The sequence below is a fragment of the Abramis brama genome (assembly GCF_963993115.1).
Source record: "Abramis brama genome assembly, chromosome: 1".
Taxonomy (NCBI): Eukaryota; Metazoa; Chordata; class Actinopteri; order Cypriniformes; family Leuciscidae; genus Abramis; species Abramis brama.
This window is the reverse complement of record NC_139963.1, coordinates 33,576,052-33,585,199: the sequence shown is the minus strand read 5'-3', so window position 1 is coordinate 33,585,199 and position 9,148 is coordinate 33,576,052. Positions and strand designations below refer to the sequence as shown.

Sequence of the window (9,148 nt, the reverse complement as noted above, 5' to 3'; positions counted from 1 at the left end):
CAACTGGTACTGGAATGACAGTGTTGTTCTCTTAACCCTGTCACTGGTCTACAAATCTCATTTACATCCACTATTTCCAGTTTCTTTAAAGATGTAACAACGTGTTTTGAAGAATTACATTTTAATGTGAAGCGTTTACTTTGTCTATAACATGAATATTTCCACAGACGCATCATAATAGTAAAATGAACAGGAGAGAAGAAAAGCAGATGGGCTCCTCACGAGTCTTCCGAAAAAGCACGAACCTTCTGTTCGTGTTTTTTCGGAAGTATCGTGAAAGACCCCCGACTGCCACCGACCGCTGCTGCTGCATATAGGCACCTCAACATCACATTTCAGGCTATTTCTACAGATTCCTCTGTCGTCGGATACTACTCGTGCACTGCAAATGCAAGCCATCAAGTGTGTTGTTGTCGGCGACGGGTAAGATGTTGAAGAATAAATGGTAAAATTGCTCGTGTTTGTACGGTGGTTTCTTTGGGAGAAAAGCAATTGTTGCGAGGAGCTGGGGATTTTGGGTTGGCACAGCGGTTGAGTGGATTCAGCTCAGGCAAAACTGATCATTTTATAATTATAAATATTACTGTCATTCTTCGAGACACTGTAGGTGTTATCATCATCATCGTTTAAATGAGATTGTAATGAGCACAGACTCTGGTGGTGGCCGTTTTGTTTAATATATGCTGCTCAGGCGTTTTCTCTGTTTTTTCAATGTTTCAATTGATGTTTTTCACACTAAAGTAGTATGACAATGTATTGTAAATCATGCAGAAAATGCATTAAACGGATATTAAAGGGATCTCGTACAGCGTAGAAATAATGCGCGTGTACGTGGAATCGCTATGATGTCATGCTTTACTCCTACATCACTATAGTGCTCTATAGAGCTCTAGATTGGAAATGATCCACTCCCCTAAATCATAAAGTGCTCGTGAGACTGAACTTTATTATTAATCTTCACATCATTCTTTTTTTCTTCCTTTATTTTTACCTGAGAGCAAAATTTCACATCATAAAATTGCATTTGTTGATAATCCACAGTGAAATAACAAATAGGTGCATTGCAATTGGTATTTGGTAGAGATCAAGTGAAATGTTATTTCTTTTAGCATTGCTTATACCGTTATTTTTTAACATTTAAGTGGTCATATAATCACTATGCAACAGTTTTTTTCTTACTGCTTTATTTTGAAAGAATAATCTAGATAATGATTAGACTACAACAGTAGAATGTAAATATGCACTATGAATTTGTAACAATAGCTAAATAATACTAACATTTTAGCTTACAATACCATTTCTGTAACAATTCATGAGCATGAATAGCTGTTCTGTAAAATTATGAATAATTACAAAATGTTAAATTAACTTACCTGCGCTGCAACGCTGTTGTTGGGTGATATTGTTATTATAAATAGTTATATTGAAGGACTGATAGAAGCGCAGAAAAATCAGTCAAACTGTTTATTATCTATACTATTTGATATGATTTGGATTTATATCATGGTGTTGGTTAATTATGCTTAATTCAAAGTTTATTAATTAATTAATAAAAGCTGTTTCATTGATGCAGTTGATCTTGCAACTGTTAAGGGTTTAGTCCCTGTCTCATGATACATGCTTTCTGTCATTTGCAATGGGCAACCACATTTCACAGCCGGGCTTCTCAGCCTTCAAACATAATTGTTATTTTGGCCTGTTCACTTCTTCTTTCCCCTCTCTTTTATTATCACGCTTCCTCACTCTTACTCCTAAATTTTATCACTTTTCCTTATTCAGTGTCACCCCGCCAATGCATTTCCTGTGTACGCTCTTTGTATGTGAGTGTGTGTTTTTCATGACAACAAGCTGTCATCCTGTATTCACTCCTCATCCGGCGGGGCAGTTCATTTGAAAACAGCGCTGTTAAAGAGCTGCTGCCAGCGTGCCATCGAGCCCTGGAGTGAACGTGATGTCTGGATGACTAACTAAAGGACTTTTCACAATTGTTTCCTTGATGTGCTGTGAATGTGCAGTCCTTGAACCTTCAGTATGACCGTTCAGAGTATATGTTTATATGTTTTGTTAGATTATCTCTTTTTAATATAGGCAATGTGCATTTATATATGTCTATACATGGAACATCGTTGTCCTGTGAGGCACGACATTTCGTTCCTTTGTATATCTCTACATATAAACTCACTTGACTTGACTTGAGTGCTGCAGTCACACTTAGCACTTAGCATCTTTTGTATTTCAGTGCCGTGGGTAAGACATGTCTGCTCATCAGCTACACCACTAATGCCTTCCCGGGAGAGTATATTCCCACAGTGTGAGTACAGTTTGATACCTTGAACTGGGAATTATTCCTTTGCTGCCTGTATGTGTCAGTTTACTTCTGTGTATGTATTTCTGAAATGCTCTGAAAAATCTGTGTGACCCTCAGGTTTGACAACTACTCTGCCAATGTTATGGTGGATGGTAAACCTGTCAACTTAGGCCTCTGGGATACAGCAGGACAGGAGGACTATGATCGCCTTAGACCACTCTCATACCCTCAAACGGTACTTAAATATCTCTGTTATTGGCTCTGTAATCCTGAGTTATCAATAATCATCTTCTAGTTTAGCTCAGAGTATAGGCATGTATTTTTATCTTTTTTGACACAATGGTGTTTTTTTTGTTTTTTTTCAGTTAAGATATTTAATTTTTCTTTTACTAATTACTGGGACTGCATTCTATCGAAACTTGTTTCCGCCACTGAATAAAAAAGAAGAAGATAATTAAGACTTTTTATCTCAGAATTTGGTGATTTCGCAGTTGTGTGATATAAAGTTCCAACTGCGTGTTATAAAGTCAGAATTGTCAAGAGTTTATTGATATAAACTCATAATTCTGAGAAATGAAGTCAGTCTTTTTTTTCTTCAGAATTTGACTTTTTAATTGTGAGAATTTGACTTGCAATTGTGAGAGAAAAAATCAGAATTGTGAGATAAAAGTTTGCAGTTATCCTTGGCGGAAACAGGCTTACATAACATTCATAATTTTTACTCTTAAGTAGAAACTGTAGAATATATCTGTTGCCTCATCATGTTTTTTGACTCTTGTTTTTGCTCTGCCTGTTCTTTGTTTTGTAAATATAACCAATAATTCATTATATTTTGCTACAGACTAGCTTTGTTTTGAGTTGGCATGTACATCATATTTCTTTTGAGCATTAGGGTGGGATTTGGGCATGTAGCTGAGTTATTTCTTTGTTCAAATATATACAGTGGTTTTGGAAAATATGAATTCCCCACCTTTCTTCTGTCCCTTTCTATGAAAATGTACATTACCGCTCAAAATATTTTTTTAGGACGCATTAAAATGATCAAAAGTGACAGGAAAGACATTTATAATGTTACAAAAGATTTCTACAGTGAGGAAAATAAGTATTTGAACACCCTGCTATTTTGCAAGTTCTCCCACTTAGAAATCATGGAGGGGTCTGAAATTGTCATCGTAGGTGCATGTCCACTGTGAGAGACATAATCTAAAAAAAAAATCCAGAAATCACAATGTATGATTTTTTAACTATTTATTTGTATGATACAGCTGCAAATAAGTATTTGAACACCTGAGAAAATCAATGTTAATATTTGGTACAGTAGCCTTTGTTTGCAATTACAGAGGTCAAACGTTTCCTGTAGTTTTTCACCAGGTTTGCACACACTGCAGGAGGGATTTTGGCCCACTCCTCCACACAGATCTTCTCTAGATCAGTCAGGTTTCTGGGCTGTCACTGAGAAACACGGAGTTTGAGCTCCCTCCAAAGATTCTCTATTGGGTTTAGGTCTGGAGACTGGCTAGGCCACGCCAGAACCTTGATATGCTTCTTACAGAGCCACTCCTTGGTTATCCTGGCTGTGTGCTTCGGGTCATTGTCATGTTGGAAGACCCAGCCTCGACCCATCTTCAATGCTCTAACTGAGGGAAGGAGGTTGTTCCCCAAAATCTCGCAATACATGGCCCCGATCATCCTCTCCTTAATACAGTGCAGTCGCCCTGTCCCATGTGCAGAAAAACACCCCCAAAGCATGATGCTACCACCCCCATGCTTCACAGTAGGGATGGTGTTCTTGGGATGGTACTCATCATTCTTCTTCCTCCAAACACGTTTAGTGGAATTATGACCAAAAAGTTCTATTTTGGTCTCATCTGACCACATGACTTTCTCCCATGACTCCTCTGGATCATCCAAATGGTCATTGGCAAACTTAAGACGGGCCTTGACATGTGCTGGTTTAAGCAGGGGAACCTTCCGTGCCATGCATGATTTCAAACCATGACGTCTTAGTGTATTACCAACAGTAACCTTGGAAACGGTGGTCCCAGCTCTTTTCAGGTCATTGACCAGCTCCTCCCGTGTAGTTCTGGGCTGATTTCTCACCTTTCTTAGGATCATTGAGACCCCACGAGGTGAGATCTTGCATGGAGCCCCAGTCCGAGGGAGATTGACAGTCATGTTTAGCTTCTTCCATTTTCTAATGATTGCTCCAACAGTGGACCTTTTTTCACCAAGCTGCTTGGCAATTTCCCCGTAGCCCTTTCCAGCCTTGTGGAGGTGTACAATTTTGTCTCTAGTGTCTTTGGACAGCTCTTTGGTCTTGGCCATGTTAGTAGTTGGATTCTTACTGATTGTATGGGGTGGACAGGTGTCTTTATGCAGCTAACGACCTCAAACAGGTGCATCTAATTTAGGATAATAAATGGAGTGGAGGTGGACATTTTAAAGGCAGACTAACAGGTCTTTGAGGGTCAGAATTCTAGCTGATAGACAGGTGTTCAAATACTTATTTGCAGCTGTATCATACAAATAAATAGTTAAAAAATCATATATTGTGATTTCTGGATTTTTTTTTTTTTAGATTATGTCTCTCACAGTGGACATGCACCTACGATGACAATTTCAGACCCCTCCATGATTTCCAAGTGGGAGAACTTGCAAAATAGCAGGGTGTTCAAATACTTATTTTCCTCACTGTATTTAAAACAAATTGTTCCTTTGAAATTATATTACATTATATAATATTTCAATACTGATAAAGACATTCACAAGAATAAATTACATTTTTAATTAAATTAAAATAGAAAACAGCTATTTTAAATTATAATAATATTTCACAATATTACTGTTTGTACTGTATTTTTGATCAAATGAATGCAGCCTTGGTGAACATACAGTTGTAATCAAAATTATTCAAACTCCATTGTAAATCAGGTTTATTGGCAACATTTACAGACTTTCAAGTGTTTGCAATGAACAAATCAAACAAAAGTAATTGAAATAGCTTAACACAACAAATGTGTCAAGTGGTTTCCCCAAATTCAATTGAAAATGCAACTTTTAATAACTTCCACAGTCTCAAAATTATTCAACCCCTTCATGGCAAGCATCTTTAGTACTTACCAGAACACCCTATTGCTGTTATGACCTGCTGCAAATGAGATGAATAAAGAGACACCAGCTTCTGGCAGCGTTTCTGAGGAATCTTAGCCCATTCCTCGTGAGCAATGGCCTCCAGTTCAGTAATATTCTTGGGTTTGCTGCTGCAACCGCCTTCTTCAAATCCCACCAGAGATTTTCTATGGGGTTCAAGTCAGATGACTGTGATGGCCACTGTAGAATATTCCAGGACTTCTTCTGCAACCAAACCTTAGTGGAATTTGAGGTATTCTTGGGATCATCCTGTTGGAAGGTCCAGTGACGCCCAAGCTTCAGCTTCCTCACCGACGGTGTGACGTTTTCTCCTAGGATTTCCTGATATTTCAATGAATCCATCTTGCCTTCCACACGCTGCAGGTTTCCAGTGCCAGAGGATGCAAAGCAGCCCCAGAGTATCACCGAGCCCCCACCATGCTGAACTGTAGACTCTTCTTCCTCCAGACATACCGCTGATCCACAGGGCCGAAAAGTTCCAGTTTTGTTTCATCGCTCCACAGAACACAATCCCAAAACTCCTGTGGCATATTTATATGATTTTGAGCACTTTTCTTGTGCTTTTGGGTCAGTAGTGGTGTACGTCTTGGAGTTCTGGTATGGAAACCGTATGCATTTAGTACGTGTCTTACTGTGCAAGCTGAAACCTCAGTGCCTGTTGCCACCAAGTCTTGCTGCAGGTCTTTTGCAGTCATTCGAGGGTTTTTCTGAACCTGCCTTCTGAGAAATCTGGTTGCAGCCGTTGATAGCTTCCTTTTCCTGCCCTGTCCAGGTAGCGTAATCACGTTTCCTTTAACTTTGAACTTGCGAACTATGCTTCCAACAGTGTCTCTAGGAGCATTTAGTGATTTGACTTAGCCATAGCCTATTTCTAACATGCAGTCAAACGAGACACTCAACAAACCTAGCCAGTTCAGATATTTCATGTGTTCTAGCTCAAGCACACCTGGTGCAACTAATGAAGTTCTCCTCTGGCCAACGAACGAACATGGTGTGATTACAAGTCAGAATTCAGATTAAGATAGCATTAAAATATTCATCCAGTTCCTTTTGCTCGAAGAGCGATTCATCATGCCAGTATGGAGACGAAGCTGGCCAATAAGGTCTGTGCAGAGGACCTGTCTGTTTTTTGTGGTCTCTGCTGAGGATCTGTGCCGATGGCTGTCATGTCGACGAGGCCTACGATTACATATAGTGCCATGTAATCTGAAATGAATAATCGATGACAATGATTTTTTACAAAGAGCCTCCTTTTTCTTTCTGCAGGATGTGTTTTTAATTTGCTTCTCACTGGTGAGCCCTGCTTCCTTTGAGAATGTAAGAGCAAAGGTAAGGATCCACCTAAGAATACGAAATATTTTCAAAGACATCCCTCAACAAGATCCGCTAGGTGTTAGGTGCCTTGTGTTAACCAAATTTCTTTTTGTAGTGGTACCCTGAGGTCCGCCATCACTGTCCAAACACCCCTATCATACTTGTGGGCACTAAACTTGATCTGCGGGATGACAAAGACACGATTGAACGACTGCGGGATAAAAAACTAGCTCCAATCACTTACCCGCAAGGACTTGCCATGGCTAGAGAAATTGGTAAGAACGATTGTGGTGCTATAATGATGTTTCACTATTGCCTTGGGGCTTTGTGTCATGTATAGTTGGCTCATTGGATTCTTTGGCTTTGTAGGTGCTGTGAAGTATCTGGAGTGCTCTGCTCTTACTCAGCGGGGTTTAAAAACCGTGTTTGATGAGGCCATCCGTGCTGTTTTGTGCCCTCCACCTGTAAAGAAGAGGGGCAAGAAGTGTACTGTATTTTGAGGAACACCACAACTAATTCCTTCACTGATATGCCATGTAAACAGCGGTTTCTTCCTCTTCAGCTCTGCTGTTATGAACAGATAAATCCAACTTGTGAGGTGATGAACTGCAGACATTATATTTCCATGGTATATCTGATGTAACAGATACATCAACATGCCAAATTTGCTTTGTTATTATTAAACTTTGCCTTAAATTGTTGGTTTAAAACAAAAATATGTTGGAAGAGAATGACATAAGGCCATGGCATGTCTATCAGAATGAATAATTAGTTACTAAAGAACAAGCATAGCTAACTGTAAAGTTCTTTGCCCTGTTGCAACAAATGTTACATTTTTCAGAGCTTTTTTCATGTGGAAATTGTGGCTATTCATATTTTATCTGCAGGTACTTTTCCCGTGTGGGATCTGTGAATGTGTCAGAAGATATTGTGAATAGCGTTTGCGAGTTAAATGTGTGGCCATAGTCAGTGCTCTTACTTGAGGGGTGACGGTAAATACATTCTTTTTAAAGTATTTTACTTTCAGCTTTTATTGCCTGTTAAACATTTCATACTGTACCTGTGTTTTACTGTGAATGTACTGTATGTTATGATTTATTAAACAGTGATAGAAATAATACACACTGAAATATTTGTTTGCTTATAAAATACTGTTAATAAAATGAATACTATATAAAATAAACTGTACTCAGAATTGGCTGTAATGTTTAATGGACTACACACTGCAACTTGCAATGGAAATCATTTTGTGTTGTAGGCTGTACGTCTTGTTTAAAAGTCATCGTTGTGTCTTATATTTTTTTGCTAAACATTTTCTTATATGTGTTGATATTTGAAACATGATGAAATGTGCCATTTCTAATTTTTGTGCAGGGCTAACATGTCAAATTGTTTTAACACTTGTAAGTGTTCAGATATTTCTTTGAAATGTTATTTTACCTCTAAATGATTAATATTTCAATTTCGAGATAGAAATGTGTCTATGTGTGCCATTTGAACATTTATGTTTTGTTATTAGCATTAGGCATTTTTGTTTTTATTGAACTAATGGCTGAAAATTAAACCACTGGCACATATATAATCAGTTCTTGCCATAAAATAAACCAGTATGAGTGTGACATCATTTTGAAGGGATGGTTGTGGCTATGGCCTTTCATTCATTTGATAAGAAACTGTGTAACAAGATAATGTACAGCCAACCGGTCATTATATGAAAATAAACCCCTCTAGGGGAATATAAGAAACTCGATAATGATCGGCTGATTGTACAATATCCCTTACATAACCAGACATAACCAACACTTAAACTAAGGTGACCAGATTTCTGAAAAGGAAACGGGGGACATTTCCTAGTTCAGTGGTCAAAATATAATTGATATCTCACTTGTTATTATATATAAATTAAAAAATACAAAAATAAATACATTTTTGTATGATTTTGTTTTTTAATTGTTAATTCCACTTACTATTATTATGTGGTCTTAATACAATTCACCAAAAACCAATCACAAATAGGAAATAGTAACCATTGCAAATTTCATAACTGTATCATAACTGAGAGATCATAACTGTATTATAACAAAATTATGACTTTACACAAAAACACATTACAAATATAATACAAAATAAACGTGACAAATTATAATTAAAACTGTATTTAACAACATTATTATTTTAAACATCTAATTGTATTTAACATACTCATTTTCACCAACTGAATATAGGCTACCGTTTACAGTAACGATTTCTTTAAAAATTGTATTAAAAAAAAATGTTTTATGTTTGCTTTTGGAGCCAGGTTATGTTGGTCGGTTTGTATAAAACCAGCCAATCATGTTAGAATGTGTAAATATGTTTTTATCCTGACCTGAATTA

The 9,148-nt window shown here is 37.6% G+C and overlaps 1 protein-coding gene across 2 annotated transcripts; it reads left to right on the top strand.

Annotated features, from left to right (window-relative positions):
• The first annotated feature begins 259 nt into the window (after positions 1–259).
• rac3a (Rac family small GTPase 3a) lies at positions 260–8,694 on the top strand. 2 transcript variants are annotated; one of them, XM_084087043.1, is made up of 6 exons: positions 260–423; positions 2,240–2,311; positions 2,426–2,543; positions 6,725–6,787; positions 6,888–7,047; positions 7,142–8,694. In XM_084087043.1, the coding sequence occupies exons 1-6, from the start codon at positions 389–391 to the stop codon at positions 7,270–7,272; spliced, it is 579 nt and encodes a 192-aa protein (XP_083943169.1). In that variant the 5' UTR covers positions 260–388; the 3' UTR covers positions 7,273–8,694. The 2 variants fall into 2 exon arrangements, with proteins under 2 accessions (XP_083943169.1, XP_083943170.1); XM_084087044.1 differs by having other exon boundaries at positions 299–445.
• Positions 8,695–9,148: the final 454 nt, after the last annotated feature.